Raw genomic sequence first — 20,572 nt, forward strand, 5'->3', positions numbered from 1 at the left:
ATGTTTGCGGAGCTACGGATATTATCACAAATTAAGGAAGAACAAAAAAAAACACCCATTTACACCAGATTTGCATTTGGACGAGTTGGATAACTTCTCAATACCATTGCTCTTGTTATTATTGTTTTTGCTTTTTTATTTGCATTTACGTAAGCTGGAGAATGCCACCATTTATGATGTGCCATGCACTTCTTGGAAGAGCTTGGCCATTAACAACTACTAATATCTTACACATGGTAATCAAAACCGTGCTTGATGCAATCGACAGGAAATTTATAGATATGTGTTTGTTAGCACACGGCAACGTAACCGGAAGCGGGTGGTCCGCGCCGAAAACCATCCGATGGAGCTGCATCAGCACCGGGATAAGGTGGTAAAATGGCTACCGTACCGTACATTAAGTGCGTTTAGTAAGAAAAGTAAAAATACTTAACATCAAATACTACCAACAAATCGTTGACTCACTCACAACCAGAGCTCACGCCCTACGAAAAGTCTGACAGGCCTTATAAGCTCAACGATTCTGCGCTTCTGCGTTGTGTTTTGACTATTGGTTTTGATTCATAAAACAAAAAAAACGTAAATCTATCACTGATTTTAAAATTAACCAATACATAACAGCGGTAAACTTAACATCATCATCATCCTACGAGCTAAACCTCCTCTTCTCGTGCGCCTGCTATCTCTACACGCCACGGTGCACACAACTAGTGGTAATTTTAAAGATTTGCATTGATTCATTGACTATATATCTGTGTTCCTGATGTCGTACTTCGTACTTCTATCATTGTTTTCCTCTTGTCCTAAAGCGTACCTTGTTTTTCTTGCCCATTTCGCCTATCAAATCCTTCCACTCGAAACCATTCCCACCGGGTTTATTCACAACAGTACGATTAACAAATAATATCACCAATTCGCTTATCTAACAAATCTCCCCCCTCTCCTACAATGTGCTGCAAGCGGACGTAATGCGCAACTTCATCCAGAACTATTGTACCAATGGTGCGGCAGCTACTTTAGCAGCTGTCGTCTCGATGTCCGACGACCGTCGGCTCTCGTTCGAACCTGCACCACCCTTGCGTGACTGTAGCAGGGGAGGCAGAAAGATTTTACTGGTAGTTTCGATGTTGGCACGGCACAATGGACAGCGGTCGCATCTGTGGAGCAGGAGGATAGGAAACAGCGACTTGTTAGTGAGAACTCTCTCTCTCTCTCTCTCTTTGCAAATCATCACACAATACTTACTGTACGGCACAGGCTCTGCAGGCAGTCATGTGACCGCACGGCAGGAAGGTCGTGTCGATCTCACCATCCGCACAGATCGGACAGGTGATCGCTTCCCGTATCCGTTCGTCGAGCAGCTTCTCCAGCTGGCCCGATTCTTCCTGCCGCGTCCGGAGGCTTTCCTCCAACCGGCCGAGCGCGGCAGCCGGTGTTTCCGCATGCTCGTCCGCACTGGGAGCGATCTCGATGCCACGGGCGTGTAGTGTCCGCCGTGCCGCATCGTACACCTCCCGGCAGGTGCGCTGAATGTCAAACACGTACCGTTTGCCGAGCTCGGTGTCCTCGTTGAACATGGACACGATCGTGCCTTTGAGATCGCGTATGAACTGTGTCGTTACGATTGGGCGTACCGTTTCGCACGAGTAGAAGACGTGCTTTTCCGTGATGGCCCGGTAGAGGGAGGCTGCGGTCCGGTGGTACGGCAGCTTCAGTTCCACGTGCGTTTCCTCGTGATTCTCGTTCATGTACGTCAACCGGAAGGAACGCTTAATCGATTTGGCCGCCTTTACTGCGGTGAATGGAACGCTGCAATGAAAAAAGGAGAGAGAATGGTTCAGTACGGCATACCATCTCTGGCGTTACGAGACTCTCGTCCGACTTACCTATACTTTTCGTCGTCCTTAACAATCGTAAGTCCGTGCGGGCTTACGCCGATTTTGCACACTACCGCCGGTTCGGCAATTGTTACGCCCTCGAAGATCTCCTCCCCGTACCCGACCAGGCTGCAGATTTCCTCCAGCAGCCAGTATTGTGCCGACGTCGGGGTCATGCGAATTCGCGACAGTTTCTCGTGCTCCTGAGCAATCAGCTGGTAATAGTTGGCCGGCTGCAGAACCTCCGCCGTCCGATCCTCCTCGTCGCCCTCTTCAAATGCAGGTCGCAGCGCACCGTAACGGTGGTAAATATTCTTTGGTGCATTGGTAGGTCCATCACCTACCGACGGGGCGCCGGTGACTTGACCCGCCAGTTGGACACTATCATCCAATGGTACGCCCGTCGTCCCCGAGCTTCCACTACTCTGCGAGCTAACACTGCCCCGTTTACATTCAATTTCGGAACACTTTCGTTTCGATGGACGGCGCAGTCCTTGTGCTGGCCGGCGTTCCGGAGATGAAGTCACCGAGCTCGATCCCGGAGCAGCGATTGGTGTTTCGCTCACACTTGGAACTTTGGCCGGATCGTACTTGAAGCCGTCGGCTTGCAGGAGCAGCGCTGCCAGGTAGGCCGCATTAGCCCAGCTCGAGGGTCGCAAATGGCCATCGAACAGTTCCTGGCGCGCCTGCATAAAGAACAGGGTGCGCACGCTACCCTGCAGGATCAGATGTGCCGGTACCCAGAACTTAACGCGAAGCGAAAACACGATCGGATGCGTACGATCGTTCGTGTAGAGATGGAGCGGATTGCGCAGGTTGATCCACTGCTTGGCGGTGCCCTCATCCACATCCGCCACACTATCGCCATCGCGTACCGGGATCAGGCCGAAGTAATCGGTTTCGCAGATGATTCCCAGATCGGCACACACCTACAAGTAAAAAGAAGAAGAAGGAAAACGTGAGTCACATTCGTCTTTATACTTTGGTCCATCTTTCTAGCGCCATTTCTGCTCCAAACTCTAACAATTCTATCCCATTCTTCAAGCAAACGATCATCCCCTCACCCAGCATTGATCACCATTAGTGAAGCAGCTCTTTATCATACATTCACCCCATTTGATAACAAGCCACAAACCAGCTGCTGCTGCTGCTGCTGCTGCTACGCAATAGAATAGATGCTTTGTCCCCCGGCAAGACAACTCCCAGATACACTGAACGTTCATCGAAATTCTAGCAGCGAACATGTAAACCATCGTTTGTTCATCTGTTATCCATTCTTGTGCCACCCTCTTCAGAAAACATCCAGAAACTCTGTCAGACATGCAACAGTGGTGGGTTTCAGCTCATTGCTACCACCAGAAGAAGAGCATTGATCGAATCCCGTGCTCTCGACCCATCTTTGCCGAACACTGTTGTCGAACGCACACACACACCGCAGACACTCTGTCCAATTGCTTATCAACACCACGGTACACAATCCCGGAGAATGTGAAGGGGTGTAATTAACACAGGGTGGTTGTTCCGTCTTATCAGCACACCAAAAACTACCCCCCGAGCCCTCCGAGTCGGTGGAGTACGGTCTACTGCTATCGCTCGATAAACAGAGCAAGCACACGATATGACGGCGTGGGACAAACATTTACCTTACAAGCCGCCATCTTGAGTGTTCTCGATTGGGAATCGATGATGAACCGGGTTAGGAGTGTTAGGTAAAGAGTTTGCTCTGTTTGCTGTTTGATGTCTCAAGTGGAATGTGTTAATGATGCACACTGCATAATGCGTCTTTCAATTCAATTTCTCTTTCAATTACGTCCCAATACAAACCGTACGTTTCCATGTTGAATAAAGATGATCCTCGAAGGCTCATTCTTCATTCATACTCTTACGGCACTCCAACTCCAGTGGCGAAACTTGCCCAACCACGAGCCGATACTCCTCCTACGGTAGGACATTAAGAATCTTCCAATCTTTTTGCTCGCCGAAGGTGTGTCCTCTGGCTATTACTTTCAATGTTATTTGAATCCAACCAGCCCCGCCGAGGTGACAGTAAATCATCCACGCTATCCTTTCTGTCTCCCCGCTCACTCAGTTCCGCCCCGAGTAGTGAGGATCACAAGCTCCTCACAAATCCACAACTCGATCCGTTGTTTACGAAACGTTAGCCTTGCTTTTCGCTGTTTTTCGAGTCGAGCCATCGGATGGATTCGATACACACAGAAAAGGTTGATTTAAATAAGAAAAAGGCGCAAACCCGTTTCCGAATCCGAATGTTTGGTTTTACGTCCGTTACCGGCCGTACCGGTTTTTGGGGGACTAGAATCGCGCCGAGCGAGACACCCACCAAACCCCAAGACACACCAAAGCCAAGATGTTGTTTATGTCGCACGGGTTGAAATCGATGAAAAGTAAGTTTCACCCGACGCAGTCGTATCGTGGCTACTACGAGCGTTCGAAAAAAATAAGATCCAAAAAGGGTCGTTCAAGTGTCTCTGCTGCTGAAGAACGCTCGACGATGCCTTATGTTTATCTGTGCGCTGGGTGCCAGTTCATCTCAACGTCGCGTGGGATGACCCACATTTGGTATGGAACTGTGCTCCAAGAAGGTTGCTACCTCGCGTGGGGCTTGGCGATGAGATTAAGGGGGTAATTTATCGTTTCCTCCATTAGCCAACGGGTGCTGGGGATTGGCTAGGGCCAGGTAATTGCGAGGCCAGCGAATTACTCCCCTTGCCAATAAACGAACAACATCATTTATCTTGGGGATGGTTAGGTAATGCCATAATCCAACACGGTATGCAAAATCCAGCGCGACAAAGAAAGTTTTCGCTTTGCTACTCAGCGACAGAGAGAAATCCAGCACTCCACACCGACTCCACTGGACTGGCACTTCAGAAAAAACGCACCCACTCCACACGGGCGCGTCCGAACCACCCAACCAACCCCCCGAAGTGCCGGTTGGACTTTGGACCTTTGTTTGTTTTCACGATTGTCTCCTCGATTCTCCTCGTTCGCGGCACTTGGTGGCATATTAAAACCCTGCAGACTTGTTCTTTTTTTTCCTTTTCTTTACTGTTTGTGCGTGATCGCGCCGACGACTTCCACATATTAAATAAATGACCCACGCATACACGACGCCGCCTCGCTGTGGCGTCGTCACTGTTGGGACGAACAACAAAAAAAGGCGCTTTGTTCCCGTGCTTTGTATCTTTCCCCGCCTTGAGGGTTTCTTGAGGATGTGGAGGGGGGGGGGGAGCAAAGCAGTTGCCTTGTTGTTTACCTTAATTGAACGAAACGAGCTTATCAGTCGATAACAGAGTAGTCGATGGTACCACCCTGTGCTGGCAAAAAGTACCCGCACCTAGCTTCCTCGTGGGAGCTTAATTGGTACTCCACAACGGCTGCAAGATAGCGCGCGGCCCCCAGCCATCGTCAAGTGTTTGTTTTAATGGCCTCGGTGGAAGGAAGAACCAGCTGAAGAGGTTTCTAGTAGTCTAGCTCCGCCATGATGCGTCACACAGAGAGGCGTTCTAGAATTACGACACAATAAAGGCTATGAAAATCTGCTACAAATTTGGGCGACTAGCTCAGGTTTACAAACTGAACAAAGAACTCGTCACCATTTTTTTTTCTCTTGTGTCCCTGACTGAGCGAGGTACTTTGCCGCGTCATTGACATTGGCTTGCATAAGAATTGATGAGTGTCTTTCAGCCGAAATGACACGCATGAGCATGTTGAAACAATTTTCGTGAACCTGCTTATCATACGGTTGGATATAAGGGTAGCTCATCCAAATCTCTTTCAACGCAAAAGGTTCTCAGAAATGCAGAAATACTGCAGTGAAAATTGTGTCACATTTCCTCGACCTCTAAAAATGCAGCTGGGTCCAACGTGCTTACGTACACGTTTTTCTCACAATTCCGCTGTCTCTTTTAACGGGCGGCTTTGCCGGGTTTGCTCATCGCCGTTTTATCGGCACCGTCGCCGTGCTTCACACACTTCTCCAAAACTATGAAAACTTTGGACTTTGTACGGTTTGTGTACGGTGTACGGCAAAACGGTGTTTTGGACTTTGGACCCACTCGAGCAGCGAACCGAATGGCAACGGCAAACACGAACTGTTTTGTTCCACCGTTGGTGCGTACAGAAACACGCACACACACACACACACCCCGGCAGAGGTCTATCCGCGCGTTACCTAGTGTGTGGCGGCACCTGCCGCTGCACATCGCCAATCTGCTACATTTGCAACCGTATTTGGAGATGTGTAGTAAGAAGCCTCTCACCCTTTCTCTTTCTAGCTCGCAGTTTTTTTTCACACCAGCTTTACAGAGTTAAAGCTTAAAGCTTGCTAAAAAGGAAGGAAATGCCAAATGCGTCCCAAGCGCCATCCATATCCACGATCCCGCGATGATGGTTCGCAGGCCGTCCGAGACCGGCTCTCACGCATACACACATCTTAACATCCGAAAAGACGGTGTAAAAGCTGAAGCAGCGGATTAGCGAGCCGTGGACAGCGGTGAGGAAGGAGCTGGGGTTAGAGCAGCGGTAGTCACGGTAGTCACGTTTTCAGCACAAAGCCCCGAACCGTACGGAGCGGAGTTGGAGAGTTGTACAAACACATAGATCGAGCGGCACTGTTGTGCCGGATAAAATCTGCGGCAGCGGTGGCGGCTGTTGCTAGGCGACCAGACCCCCGGCTGAAGGCGAACAGTCGTCGTAAAAGAAAGAGAAAATCGATCAAAGTCCATCCACGGCACCCGGGGCACTTGACGCGCAAACGATCGATCAGGCACGATCGTAAGTGAACTGCGATGACATCACCGTTGGAATTCACTGCCGATCGCCGCCACCGCGCGTCAGATGCTGTGCGAGTCACGCTGCGATCATATGGAACAGCACGTGTTCTCGGCCGGGTCCAATTAGGGGGCGATCTTTCGCTCTCTAACGATACCGCGGTACCGACCGATCGAGATCGCGATGTATCAACGCACCGATAAGCAGAGAGGTGTACCAGTTGCTTTACATCGAGAGCATCGGCTGGATAAATGGACAGCTCCAAAGTCCGCCCGTTTGCGATGCGAGGGTGGAGACGGTGCAGTTCATCCGTGCCGTTGACATCGTCCTAATTGAAGGTTATACACGCGGATTCCGGCAGCTGTTCGGGGGTGGTAAACTCACAATGTCATCCCGGTTATGGTGAGCAGAAGACAGGCAGGATAAATTCGAAACTTCTGGCACATCTTCATAACACATCGTTTACACTTTCGGCCGCCTTATTTGTCAACCTCTACTTCCCAACGTTCTCCCACCCCGCTGCGGTGATCGTGATGGAAGTATTTATTTTAGCATGACAAATCACTTGACTCGTCCAACATTTGAGTGCCCTCGAAAGCCTGGGGGACTGATGAAATTATCATGCACCAGGATACCAGCAGAAAACGAGCATTTCGCGTGTATACCGCACATTGGGTCATCACCCAATAAGGACAGTTATTGTTGCTGTTCTACTGCTGGAACGTTGCCATGTACGGTGGTGCTGGCGTAGCGTTGTTAGTAGCCGTCAAACCGCCGGGCAAGGATCTGCCGTGGTGTAGTAATAGAGCAACTAGCAAAGGATCCATTTGTTTGCCTCACGTCCCAATCGTAACGAACGGTTGTGCTGACAGGTCTAACGATTTAACAATTCTACCATTAGAAATGCAAATCCGCGCTTGTGCTCGCGTATGTATGGATCTGGTTGAGCGCGGTACGTGACCGTGGTTTTGAATAATCGATGCCTAACCGTCGTCGTCGGTTTGGCCCATCTTGGGACCGGGTATGTCGACCAATACCAAACCATATGCCATAGAAGCCACAGATGTCCCGGCATCGAAATGGAAGGGTAAATGTCATAAAGAGGTTAAATGAAACATTGCTGCAAAATTGTAAACAAACCAGCCGTGGTTTAGTAGCCGTGAGTCATTCCAAAAACCTCCAAGGATTTTCCCAATTATGATGCTCCTTCAATAACTTCCTCAGTCGTCTACACTCTAATAAAAATCTTATCTATTTTTGTCCGTTTAATCCCTAACAACCCTTTTGTGGGACGTCAGACAGCAACCCTAGCGCTGCACGTTTCCTCATCATAACGAGCCAACACGTGTATTGGCCACGACTCACCGTCAACGTTCAAGCTCACGTTCAAAGTCCAACCCGGTGGTTGAAGGTGTGAAAATTTGGCAACCGAAAAAACTGCTAATAACGCGATGTCACTTCCCGCTTGCAGCTAGAGGAGTGTAAACAAACCAGTACCAGCCATGCCCGCACATGCCCGGTTTACTTAGCGTGAGTAGCAGCTTAGTCCGGAACTAAACCACGTACGGATCACACATAACACAGCCGGATTATGCAGGCTTGCCGGGAAATACTGGACATACTTTTGTCCATGTCATCATCCTGCCGTGGTCCGAAGAAGCTTCTAACGAAAACCCCGTTTTGGAGCGTGTCGGACTAACCGACGCTCAATAATCTTATCAGCTTTTCTGGTCTTCCGAAGCACTGACTAAGCGACTTTAGGGAAATCGGGTGAAGGTGAGGGCATGACATATCCGACCGGCCGGATTAGCGCAAGTCTCGTGCAACCGTGAGCCGGGTGGTGCCTCGGGTCACGGTTTTGCTCACAACAAAAAATCCCGTCCAAATTGGGTGCAATGTAAACCACCAAAAGCTGGTGCAAAGTGTTGATAAAGGGATGGTCCCTGTGTGTGGGCCCGTCTAATTGAGCCGTTGTTTTAATCAAGCGCAATGGAAATTTGAAAATGTCTGCAACCAACGGGGAGGCTACTAGGGCTTAGCGGTGTGGATTAGTGAACTTAATTTGGTGGATGATGGGACACCTTTACTCGCGAGAGGCACGTTTCGGCGTTACACATTTGTAATTCCTTGCCAATTTCGTGCACTCAATTAAAGGGTTTCCCCATCAACGTTTGCTAATTAACATGATAAGAAGTTCTACGCGATGACAAATGAAATATACCACACCAAGTTGATTGGAAATTAAGCTAGCCAATTTCAGGGATTTCAGCGAAAAAAATCCATTCAAAACAATTACACCTTTACGCTGTACGATAATGAGGGCTAGTAGCTAGCGTTCGTCAATTACGTCGAACCACATTAACGGAAAACTGAGCGCGTGAGAGTTGAAGCAAACTAAGGGCAGTTGCAACTATCGTCAGCAGCCTTCCTTCCGAGTCAGAGAACTCGTGCCGCTAGTCACGTAACGCATGCGGTGTAACCTTGCCCCGCAGATGTTCACCGCGCCCCGCAATTGCATCCACTCACATTAATCACCCAATCAGTGGGGAATTCTGGGCAAAATTCTGACGCGGCATCGTTAGTGCCGTGTCTTCTCTCGCCGTGTGCCGTGGCCCTTGGTAAATCTGTGAATGCTAGTGAGGATTTGCAGGACGAGAGCAAATAGAAAGTCAACCTTAAAAAACATCTAACCACAATTTCAACGCAAACTCCGGAGGTCCGGACGCAAGATTGCACAGCATCAGCGCTTTACAACTTTTGTTCCGAAAATGGTAATAGCGCTCCCAGAGTGTATGTATGTATGTGTGAGCGTTTTTTTCCTGGTGGCAATTTTCCAATTCATTTTTTATTATTTGGTAGCAGATTTTCTTTGGCACACGAAATATATTGGCCTGGTAACGATGTACGGAAAAGGGTGGTGGTACCACGGTGCATAAGCAAAAAACAAAAACCGGCATCCAAAGTGCACGAGCGTGCAGTTTATTGGTGTTGTGTGTTGGCATCCTTTATTTCCACGCGAAATAATAACGTTACGGAAAAAAAAACAATCAATGCCCAAAGTTACGGAAGCGATGGTGGTAGCACAATTTCGGCTTAGCTATTTTTGCCTAAGAGTAAAAAAATTATAACTTTTGTTGATTAAGGGCAAAATGCGTTAGTTGCATTGCAAGTAGAAATTGAAAGCAGAAATATCAATTGTGACTAAGTATGGCAATTTTTTCAGTAAACCGGAACTTTATATTGCACTTGGCAATTCATGTTGATTTAGGGGAAATTTTGATACAATTTTTCGTACTCAGTTTAAATTTCAAAAGGGTTGAAATATGAAGTGAACGATGCAAGAGGTTTTGCTAGTAGGGTCTTTCCTCTCGCAACCACAACTCCCATGCAAAGGTGGAGGAGGAAAATGGAATGAAATTTAAGCCCTTCAACGCTTTACACCTACCCAACACACCATTAGCTAAGGTTGAAAAATAGTTGCCCATTTCCGGGTGCAAGCGAGTGTTAATGCACGCTCAATAAACGATCCTCTACAATGGGATATCACCATCAAAAACAGCATCTCGTAGTTCCCCGGTGAAAAATCTCTCTCTAACCTAAACCGCTACATACAACCACAAAGGCTGCTTTTAATGCTGTGCTACAGTATGTTTATTCACCTATATTTCTTTGCCTCTGCTACTATTGCTGCTGCTGCTGTGGCTTTGTTTTGTTTGCACCAAGTGTTACGGCCGTGCGCGAATATCCGTACGTACATTTAATGCCACCGCGATTCGCTTGTGTTCGCTTAGCCTGTACGATGTCTGCGCGGAAAGAGAGCCAGCGCGCGCGCTTACTATCTTCTCGTGTGCATGTGTATATATCGTTTGGCCGGTTGAGTTGAGCGAGCGTGTGTTTTTGTGCTATCTTGTCTCGGGCTCGACACAGACGCGCACCGTTTGTCTCTGTCGGGCACCCGTCATGCAAGGCAGGGTTCCCCTTCTCATCGGCCTTTGGGAGCACATGGTCGGCGAGTGATCTTCGCGCCGGGTCCAAAGTCCGACTCGGTTTGTATGCGGCTTCCTCAGCCAGCCGCCCTTTTCGCCAACCCCCTTGGCATAGGGAGGGGGGGGGGGAGGGGGATGAATGTTTGTGTGTTTGTGTGTGTGCATGGGGGGCAAACATACTGGCACACATTGACCGGCGTTTTGTACGCGCGAATGTATTTTTGCCTTCAGGTTGCATTTTTGCTCACAATTGGAAATGCGAGGCGCGCGCTTTGCCGGCGCACCGCGATGATCTTGCATTCGGTTGGATGTGAATCGGAATGTATAATCCACTTTGCAATTGCAATTAATGTAGCTAGACTACAAAACCAAAAATGCACGTTTAATACAGTGTAACCCAGTTTCATCCAAGTCGATCTCTTTTTGGTTTGTGCCTAAGAACACAAAACTTGCGCTGGTTGTTTGATCTTTCCCTTCGTGTCAAAGTCTGCGATCCTAAATGAAGGGGAGGAAAACACACACACAAACACACGCCGGACACATTTCTTAAGACGGCTTTCCTTTTTTCCGCCCGTCGCACCCACCCATAACTTCCACAGCATGATCACCGAGGTCGAAGAGATAAAAATAAAATTTTATTTTTACGACATTTTACACAAACGAAACAGAAGCGGAGATCAACCAGCGAAGGCTTGACGGTTCTGAGCTCGTGTGTGTCTTGTGTGTTTGTGTGGGGAGGGTTTGCGTCGTCGTGCTGAAAAATACAACCTTTCCCTTGGCCACTTCAGCATCCAGAACCAGCCCCACACACAACACTCTGCGTCTGTGTCGGATTCGTATCGATTTAGCCAACATCGGATTCAAAACGCCACCGCAAAGAAATAATAAGGTTCGCACAGCATTTGTTAGTTTGTTGTTTGCTCTGTGGTAAGCAAAAACAACAAACGGCAGTGAAAGTATTCGATTATCTCACACCTCGCACCGCACACCACAAAGCCACTCTTCTTGGTGCGCATATTTGCATTTACATCGATAATGTGTGCCGGCGGGCTCTGGTCGTTGCTGTCGTCAACGTTTTCTATGTCATCCCAACCGAACCCAGCACAGTTACAACCGTCACACACAAAACAATGGCAGTGTCCGCGGTCAGTCAACCCTCGCGCAAACTCTATCGACACCCATTGCACCACCCATCGTAACCTCTCGGTCGGAGGGTGTCCACCACCAGCAAACAGTGCAACAAGCCCGTGCACGGATGATTACGGGGCTCGGGCTTTGAAACGCCCTTTACAATAATCACATCCCATTACACATTGCGAACTCGGATGCACACTCTAATCGATCGATAGTCGCGGGGCGCGATCTAAAACCACAGCTGCAGCAAAGCTTCCGGGCGTCGGTTGGTTTACCGTTAGTGCGAAATGAATCGCGGCGTGAGTTTGTTGTGGTTTGCACACATGCACAGGCAAAAAGAAGGGAATTATTCAACAACATTGCAGCGAGGAAACAAGCACAGAAAAAAAGCTCGTACTCGATTTTTCCATTTGCCTTGTGATTGCAAATGTCAGGGTGGCCTGGAGGAGGATTATTATTATTTACCGTGATCCAATATAATCGAAGGTGACCGTCAGACAGGCGCTGGAGAAGCTACAATGACTGCTATACAACCTTCCTATGGGTTTAGAAGCACGCAACCACGGATAAGCTCATTTGCAAAGGATGTAAGGGACGCTACCGAAAAAAAGAAACTTATACAACACAAACACGAGAACGCAGCACCGAAAAAGCCTTCGGAGTGCGATTTTATTCCACCTTGAAACTTTCCACACAAGGTTATTCCGTTGGAGTGTGACCCGAAAAACCATCGGGAAATTTATGTTAGTGAGTTACATACATTTAGGAGGGTAGTACATTTGTTTCTGACATCTTCCTAAGCATGGATATGTGGCTTATTTTCAATCTGGGGCTTAGTTTGTCTGCAGCTGTACATGGATGGATCATCCTGTTTATGAAGACACGACTGGATTCTGTTATTAAACTGGATCAAGTATAATGCTCAGAAATCGTAAGCTGAAACAGCAGTTAAATGTTCAGGCAACAATTCTCCAGGAATGACCACAACATTAAATAGTAGTCGTTGTCGTCGAAAAATTAATTATCTATGCTAATAAAAATAAAACCCCATACATAACCCCACGGGTAATCGGCCTAAAACCCCTGTCGTCAATGGAAATAAAATTCATTTCCTGCCGTGCCACAAGTGGCGGAAGACAAATGAACAGTACCAGCAGCACCAGGAGTCATTCGTCTAATGAATTCTTTACTGTTGTGTGCGGTGGTGTACTCATTAGCCAGTAAAATGAGATTCGCTTAGTTTACTGCCGGTCGCATACACACGCACAAACCACCTACATCTACCTGGTCAACAACTGCTGCCAGCCATTCTGCTTGGATTAGCTAATCAATTCTAACCTGCGTGGCTGGACGGGGGTTGGGTGTGCTCAAGCAGGGTGAGATCGTGCTTACTTCCTACTGTATCTGTTTTTACCGGGCGGCAACAGTAACGCTCAGCCCAACACAGGCCTAAAGGATGCTAGAAACTTATGCGAGTGAGCCGTAGCTGTAGGCAAACGAGCGAGTGGCTTTGACTGTCATGTCAAGGACGGTATTGCGCGGTGGTGCTTTTGTAGCTCATTATCTTCACGCTTCTATACCTCTGCGGAATTGTTTTAGAAGTACAAACACTTCCTTAGAACCCTAAATCAGCCCGGGGTAATGAGCAACCAACCTTAAAAAGTCTGCCAATTACTAGAGCAAACAGTAGATTGCTAATGGCCGAAATGCCGGGTGTATGCAAGAAAAAAACAGCACGCACCAAAACAGCGAAGGAGGTGTGTCTCGCCCCGTAGGTGGCTTAATATTCTACAGATGTGTTTGATTATTTTTGCGTTACATTCTTTTCGGCGCGCGTTCGCACGTGAAGTAACAACAATGGCTGACCGTTTTCGTGTGTCGGATTTCTTTGTGTTGTGGTTGTTTTGGGTTCGCGATCAACCCGGCGTGTTCCAATTGCTACTATCAGAAAGGGGATTGAGTAGCGAAGGAAGCGGTGTGTGTGTGTGGGGAGCCCGAATGGGGTGGCTTAATGCGCAGTAGTATAACGGGCGCGACAATCACCTTTTACACCGATAACGCACCCGAAGAAGTGCCCCGACCTCTTCTGCAAACCAAATGGCCCGGACCGATTTATCAATCAGCCTTCCTTGAGAGGTTTGCTCAGGTGAAGTACGCTGTGTCTGCCGTGGACCAGAGTGTGATACTGCTGGGGGGGGGGGGGGGGGGGGGGAGGACCTCGGCTTTGAACGGTAGTTACCCAATTAAGATTCTGTGCTTTATCTCACTGACAAGCCGGGTGTGCCTGGTGGTATTACTGCTGCGCAATACATGTGGCCGGCCGCCCAACGCACATGGAAATGATCTTCTCACGTTTCGCCGTGTTTGCAAAATTCGACACAAGCGTCAAGGACACAAAGGGCTAAAGATAGAGTGGCACGCAAATTTTTAGGCCCCGAACTTCAAGCCAAACAGACCAAAAACAAACAGGAACGGCTCGTACGCATCGGCTTGACGATTGGCGAAACCAATTTACACGGACCATCAGAATGGGGAAAGCCATGAAGTAGATAATAATATTTACCACCACCGTTCGCCAGTAGAGCGAACATGTGTGATATGTTTTCGTCAATTGAGTCTATCGAGACCTGGGTTGGGTTTGGGAGGACACATATTTTTGTTTGTTCAGCTCGGGCAAACGAATACGGGTAAGGCCTTCTCGGGGCGTTCCGTGTGCTGATGAGCGGTGTTCGCAATTGACACAAGCAATTCACTCGTCGGGGTTTTGCGCCCGATGAAGCTGACAGCCGGTGATGATCCACATTGCTGGATGTTGTTTGTGATTCGTTATATTCAATTTAGCGTTCAATTTAGTTGATAATTCAGCGCAGCAAAGCGACGTACGCATTCCAGCTAACGAATTACACATTAACTTCGATTCATTCATAGGCATAAAACCAAACCAGCGTTTTCCTTCCTTCCCTTAAGCAGATGCTTTTAACCGAAGCGCTGTTTTTCGTCATGCCAGATAGACAAACGGACACGTAGCTATTAGCACCTTCGAAATGCTAATAGGAACTCTAATTGAAAAGGTCCAAACTGACACCTGACGCGCCAAAGCTGTTCCAAAGTCCGCGGGTTATTTTAGGCCGGAATATAAAATTTGCAAAAAAATCCGACCACCGCAAAGCTACCGCTTTGTTATATTAGCACTAGCCCACTAACACCTTACAATGATATCGAACAATTTACGTCATTATTATGATGCTGGATTGAATTTTTTTACACCCCTTTTTTCCAGTGATCCAAGCTTCCGAGTCAGCGGGCTTATCAATTCGGAGCCGACGATGGTTGTAACCGGCTTATGTTGCTCGCATCACCCGAGGTCACCCGAGGGCACGGTGCGATATGATGCAGCTGATTATGCCGGAGGCACTGGACAGATTATGCCGGAGGCTGCATGAGGATAGGGAGAGTCACTTTCACTCGGAAGACATTATGTATGTATGTTTGAAGTTTGCATTAGCCGTGCTTGCCCTGTTACGCTGAGAATTCTAGGCAAAATCATGCAATTGTCTATCATCATCCTGATTTCAGCTTTCTACCTGCCAATGACACCCGTCAGTTTTGATTGGGTCCACATAAAGCAACTTGTTAAGTTTAGCTTATCATCCGTCATGTCATCGTTTCAGTTAATGAATCCCTCGGTAAGCTACCTCCTTAAATGAATCAATAATCAAACGAGCACAAGCATTGACGTGCGTACGCAAACCCACCCCATTAACCATTATTGGAGGCGAGGGCACAGGTGGGAGTAGCCGTAAAGTGTAGCACAACACCCACCCACCAACCGGGGGTTTGCCGGGCGGTCAAACGATAAGCCTCCGGTCATTCCATAGTGGTATGCCCCATGCCTTTGAACTTTGCGTTGTGGTGACCGACGGTCTAGGTTTTATTGCTGCTACTAATCGGAGGCCACCAACCAGATTGACGCGAGGCTAGATGTGTCCACCACTATTGCGAGGGCACCAACCTAACCAACAAGGCGGTGCCGCACATACGTTTTCGACTTGTTGCTAGGCTGCGGGGATGCAGATGATAAGCGTGACATTGAACTGGTTGCTGCCAATCTAACTCCTTGCCGTTCCGGCTGTTGGCTACCGGAGCTGGGAGCTGGTTAAGAACACAGAACCATATTAAAATAGTTATGCAAGCAGCAAGAACTCACCACCACAAATCTTGACAAATCCTCGCAGTAGTTGATCGCCGTCAGTCGCTACATTGCGCAATGGGCACAATGTAATACGCTAATGCCAGTCATAAATGCATCTTCCCGGATGGACGTTCGGCGCTCCGGTCGACAAACAAGGATTGTCATTACCTTGAGCGGTTGCACTGGAGGTTTGCAACAAAAACCCCGTGCGCCACCGCCTTATAATCTCAGGGTGCCACGACAATGACAGTTTATTGGTAGCGAAGATTAACTGAGAAAAACGTTCATTACACCTTCACCTCTCACGGGTGTTTAATTGAAGGGAAAGCACTGGGCGCAGGGGCAAGCCATTATAAGGTGAACGGGTACACGGTCTGTCGTCCCAGCACGATAAGCTTATTTGTGGGTGGAAGTGTTTATGATCCTGTAATGCCTCACTATCGCCAGCTGATAGCTGACACAAAGAGGAGTGAAGACTTGTTTGCGACCGCCGAGGACATCGGTGTCATCTATCCAGACAGGTATGAAAGGAGTATTTGGATTGAAACACGATAATAATTTGTACAAGGACAGTCTGCGCACAGCTTCTGTCAAATGTCAACATCCTAGTAGACAACTGTCAAATGGCTAGTAACTGACGCCATGTTTAAGTTTATAGTGATACTTCCGCGTGTTATGTGATTCAAAATTGGCTTATTTATACTAAAATACGTTTTACGAAACGAAACTCGAAAAAACCATCGCCACACTGGCGGCATGAGGGATAAATAGTTTAATTGTGCGCTTCTTTCTCACGCAGCCGAATCTAGCAATTGCATCATGTGCCGAGAGGAAGCACACCACAGCTAATGAGGTTTCGACGAGTCGAACTTTGTACCCAAGAGACGAGAGAGAGATCACACCCGACCCTTTCGTAGTACCCTCAATTAGTTTGGTAAATAACACCGCCAAATACCGCAACCATTACCCCAAATTCACATTCGAGCCAAGCTAGTGGGAACGCAGCAGCCAGAGAAACAGAACCGTTCGTGACTAATTTTAGTGACCTCTGGGGATGTAAGTGAGTGGTGGTGGTGATGTGGTACATTGCACCCAGCATGATGCATTGACAAGTTGAAAACGGCGCCCTACTACTGACATCACCTCCAACCCCGTAGTAACAGCGCACAGATCAAGGATCCCAACACTTCCCAACATACGCGCGAAAGGGACAACACAGACAGAGGGTGCACCGGATTTAGTGGCTGTACATGTATAGTACTAGTGCACGGTGTGCTGCTCTAATGTGGCCGCAGTTTGCACATAACTCTACTTTGCCCGAGTTGTGCGAGCGGGCGTCTGTGCCCTTCGGTACTGTACATGCTTTGCACTTTCTGCAGCCCGTAGCCGGGGGAAGCAATACAAGGCAACAACAACAAAAAAACACAAACATATCTCTCGGTCGCGGCCTAGACTGTCAGGCGCCATCGCCAATCAGCTGTGGTGCAGGAGATGGGGATGTGCATTTCACTTCTTGGCTTCCATACGGGACGGCACATCCCAAGTAATCGAAGCAGGCGTTGCGTTTACAATAACTTTAAAAGACAATCGAAGCGGAGTTTCTGAGATGGCGTCTTTTTGACACTCCCCACAAATGATACCTACCTTCTCCAGACACTCCTGGCTGATCCTTTTCGGGTCACACTGGACACCGGACGTCGTCCCGTTGGGAAGATTCACCAGGCACCACATTTTTCTCTAGCAGATGTAACTCTTATAGCACTGTAGGTAAGCTTCACACCCTGTGACACTTTCGTTAACCCTTGCACAAGGTCACTTGGATTTTCCGGCAAAGGTAAAACGCATCAATCGATTTTCTCTTCACTTTTCCCGTTGCTTTTTCACGACACGCACACACACACACACACACGCACACATCCACTAGCGCTTAACGATTGTGTTGGCCTTTGTTTACACCTACTACCAGCTGTCCCTGATGCTGTGATTCGTTGCTGTATGGAAACTAGCGATTTGGAGTTTCGGTACGGATTTGGGCCTCCCCAAACAGTTGTTGCTAAGCGCGTTTAGTGCGTTTTTATCTGCAAACACGGCTCTTGTTCTGTTATGTCACTAACATTCGCACAAACAAATCGGTCATTGTCTGCATCCCATATGATTGATGCACTTGGTCGCTGTTGCCGTACGGTGTGCTGCATTCGCTGTGTAGCGCACAATCTTCGTACCGAACCATATCCTAAATACCTCACAATTGTTTTGCTATTCTATTGTTTTGTGAATTACACTTTTGATTACACTTCCGATGAAATCGTGTTCACCTTCTTCACTGGTTAGCGCGAGTTTCACCGCACACCACGCTCGTCATCCGGATGGTTGTGTTTGTTTTTCCTTCGTACCACATAGGGCAAGTGTGCTCTTTTTCTACCCCGAAAAACTTCACAATTATTCAGTACTGTTGTCTCACAAGACGTTTCTTCTATTGCTAACACGGGTGAGCAGAAGCTTCGGCGAGTTGTAATCGAATGAAACAAGGAACGTTTTGCACGCGCTGTGCAGCAGAGGTTGTAAGCGAATACGGTGAAACAAAACGAATTAAATAACACGAATGAATGTGTGTTTGTTCATTCGCCAGCTGCTGCTGTGCGGTTCGTATTTTGACCGAAGGTTTTGTCCCGTAGTTAATTGTGGACGTGCGTTTGTCCATAGTTCACGCATGCAAAACAAACGAGAGCAAACGATAGCAGAGCGAGACAACTAGTTTGCTTGGCGCTATCGCACACATGGCAGGGAGGCAAACCGGCAAAATGAATTAAAGTACAAATTGCGTGAATTATTTCTCATAACAAGAAGCATCCTACAACAAAAAGATCATCGATTGGTTATATTGCATAGTGAAATGTTTAAAAGAAGACGTTGCTTCGAGTGAGGTGGAAAGAGACAGTCTATGGAAATCATCGCCCAGAAATCGCGGGCCGATCAGCCCTGTCCACGGATAATCCAGATATGGCGTTCAGCTAACGTTTCCGTAACTGTAACGCGTTACTAAAGGGTTTACACGGAATACCATCCCTTCTTCATTTGTTAGGTGTCTAGAGTGTAAATTATGAACACTAACAGCAAAGTTTTATTGTTAATTACATTAAATTTAGCATACATAGATAACTTATAAAAAATGTATGCTTGCCCCAGTTGTACGAGATACGTGAAAGAAACGAAAATGTATGAGAAAATGCACTGATAGTAACGAATAAAGATAACAAAATGCCTATAATGAAATGGTATGGTAGAGTGTATTTGCCCATAGTCAAGGTGCAAAATGATAGAGCAAGAAACACAGCGAGACAAAAAGAGACGCACTGATGATTCTATTTCGCTTCAGCTAGTCGACGAAAGACCATTATTCAGGAAAACATCGCTCGAGTTGGGAAGACTCGATTATCCGTGCTCAGATAAAATTCAAAATTATCGTTAATTGGTTGTTTCGTTATTTTAAGGCCACCGTATACGAAGCGCAAAATGCTGGATCTATTTTATAATATTGTGCTAAGATCAAGCACAAAAGTTTCCGCATCGAAAAATCTTGACCACTTTAAAATTATGGTTTATATTTTTCAAAATTACTATGTGCAAGAGCGATGGTAGTATTCGAATGATTATTATCCTATTTTCATCTCAATCCTGTTCCTTTTTTTCTACACGAATGATTCTTGTAGCACATAAAATAGAAAAAATAGAGCCAAAAGCAAGAAAAAAAATACATGAGGCATACTTCAACATAAATTTCTTGTTACAATAACAGAGAGTATCATACAACAACATTCCAATCCATCAATCCATTACAAGATGCCACGTAACATGACCTCAAAACTCGGTCAAACAACATACGGTGCGGTGATATTACAAGGAGCATTATCGCAAAGAGTATGAGAATTAAGCATAAGGCTATCAGCTTCAACCGAAAACACCGAAAGCATCATCAGATAAGAGCCATTCCGTACCGGAACCTTCCGCATTGCGATATTAACAGAACGACCCATACGGTGCTCGATGAATTAAGCTACCCCAAGGATTGGTTTTTGCCGGTCATCGTGGTTCCGATCGGTGATAGTGCCCAATCATGATGACCTTCCCTGGGAATGTCGCGCATCGAAGCGCCAGTTACAGCTGTCAATGGCATTTGGGCATGGTCTTATCAGGAAAGGTTTCCCCGTACGTGTCATAATCGGAATCATGCAATGTTTTATGTTCATGTGAAACAGAGTCACCAATGCGAAGTGATACTGAATCTTCAGCGGAATTTTCGAGCATACCACGGGAACTTTGGGTATTATGTTTGAAAAGGCATTTAATCGTCAAAGTTATAAAGCAACTCTTGTAGCCATCAACATTTGACAAGCCTGAAAACGTAAAATGATTGATATATAACAGAAGCGTTACGTACTAATCGTTGAAATGGGGGGTGTAGCGCGAGTTCAAGGAAACGATTCGTACCGAGAACAGTATCTTTTCAAGTGAACAAGCTGACTGAATTGACGTAATTGGAGCTGTCATATAATCGATTATAAAATACTATATTTGAATATTTGAGCTAC

General features: G+C 47.2%; 1 protein-coding gene across 2 annotated transcripts; it reads right to left on the minus strand.

The window, feature by feature from the left end:
• Nucleotides 1–68: 68 nt before the first annotated feature.
• On the minus strand, nt 69–18,584 carry LOC118505617 (E3 ubiquitin-protein ligase MYLIP). Of its 2 annotated transcripts, none has more exons than XM_036041678.1 (4): nt 17,628–18,584; nt 1,887–2,806; nt 1,246–1,809; nt 69–1,157 (listed from the first exon to the last, which is right to left on the minus strand). In XM_036041678.1, exons 1-4 carry the CDS (start codon nt 17,712–17,714, stop codon nt 989–991), a joined length of 1,740 nt encoding a protein of 579 aa, XP_035897571.1. In that variant the 5' UTR covers nt 17,715–18,584; the 3' UTR covers nt 69–988. The 2 variants fall into 2 exon arrangements, with proteins under 2 accessions (XP_035897571.1, XP_035897570.1); XM_036041677.1 differs by lacking the exon at nt 17,628–18,584 and adding an exon at nt 2,942–3,385.
• Nucleotides 18,585–20,572: the final 1,988 nt, after the last annotated feature.

The sequence above is a fragment of the Anopheles stephensi genome, chromosome 2, assembly GCF_013141755.1.
Source record: "Anopheles stephensi strain Indian chromosome 2, UCI_ANSTEP_V1.0, whole genome shotgun sequence".
In the NCBI taxonomy this organism is placed as follows: domain Eukaryota; kingdom Metazoa; phylum Arthropoda; class Insecta; order Diptera; family Culicidae; genus Anopheles; species Anopheles stephensi.